General features: G+C 36.5%; 1 protein-coding gene across 1 annotated transcript; it reads right to left on the bottom strand.

Annotated features, from left to right (window-relative positions):
* Positions 1-10: 10 nt before the first annotated feature.
* On the bottom strand, positions 11-1,298 carry LOC129570813 (uncharacterized; the record flags this gene model as incomplete). Its single annotated transcript, XM_055450537.1, has 4 exons — positions 11-38; positions 176-329; positions 388-1,041; positions 1,128-1,298. Coding segments are annotated over 4 exons (1,007 nt in total), but the record flags the coding sequence as incomplete, so codon positions are not given.
* Positions 1,299-1,341: the final 43 nt, after the last annotated feature.

Below are 1,341 nucleotides of genomic sequence, written 5' to 3'. Positions count from 1 at the left end.
ATACCAGTACCTGCCACCGAAATGGCAAGCGGGCCTTCCTATAATAGAAAACAAATGACATATTGCTAATAAATATATGAGAAGTAAATGTTCGGGAAAAATGTTTTGGAAAAGAAAGTAATGAATTCATTTTACATTGAATGCAATAAACAAAAAATTCAAGTAGCACATTTACCTTCTTTATCCATTGGTCATTGAAATATCGCATAAACAAAAAGAGATCTGCTCTTTGTGGAAGCTCCATAGCTTCTTTTCTTAAACGTTTGAACTCCGATTCAATGTGTTCGGGCGGTAAAAGTGGCAAGCATTGCAATTGGTAATAAATAGACCTAAACAATAATCTCATTAGTAAAATGAGTTAAGCAAAAATAAAATAATGATTATTACCTGACTTTCGCATTGTTTCGAATAAGTGCTACGAGCCCAGGCGTTTGCCATGCACGACGCTTGACCGCTTGACAGAAGTGAAAATAGCAAGCAAAACGACGAACATCTGGAAATAATTCTTTAAGAGCATTTCGCATAGCCATCTCATAGTCGGTTGTAAAAGACAGAACATCGCCCAGTTTGATAATGTTTTCGTCGATGAATTCAAAAACGCTCCTATAAGCCTTGGTTGTTTTGCGGCTCATAAGGATATATGCAAAAGGAAAAACTTTCTTCTGTCTCTTCATATACAATATTAATAGCTGATTAAATGGACCAATGGGCACTGTGCGGAAAGTAGCATCCATTAATATGTGTCGCTTATTAGGTGGAATTTCGGCTTCAATCAACTGAAGAGATACTTTTGATGAGAATACACAAAATGCTTCATCTCCGTTGTCCACAGCGCCATCGAAAAAAGCGTATTTATTTTCAAGTTTTTCACCATTCAAATCAACGGTTTGCAGCGTTGACCCATAACTGTCAAAGACGGCTTTTTTATCAAACGCCTCACATATTTCACTTACTTCCACTGGACTAGGTGGTAAAGCGCCTTTTTTGAGTATTTGTAGCGTTCGCTCAATTCTGTCAAAGTTCAATTTTGTGTCTTGATGGCTGTGAATGGGGGAAAATGTAATATTTAGTTCATTTTTTCTTCATAGGCAAAATTCCAATTGTTTTGCTATATTCATAATACTCACTCAATCATCACCTCGGTGAAAATGTCTTTCGCTTTGGCCAGGCGTCGACCACAAGCCACTGTCTGAAGATCACTGCACTTTTTTTTTATTTCGTTCAGAGCGGCTAAACTTTTGATTAAGTCTTCACAATTTTCTTCGTGTGAATGAAGTTTATCTTTGGTAAAACGTGTTCTGTATTAAAACATTTGAGTTGAGCTGTGTTTGAGATTTATTT

Source organism: Sitodiplosis mosellana, unplaced genomic scaffold (genome assembly GCF_009176505.1).
Source record: "Sitodiplosis mosellana isolate CC-2019 unplaced genomic scaffold, AAFC_SMos_1.0 Smas_scaffold_85, whole genome shotgun sequence".
Classification (NCBI taxonomy): domain Eukaryota; kingdom Metazoa; phylum Arthropoda; class Insecta; order Diptera; family Cecidomyiidae; genus Sitodiplosis; species Sitodiplosis mosellana.
Note: the sequence above shows the minus strand (reverse complement) of the source record. Positions and strands in the feature narration are given on the sequence as shown.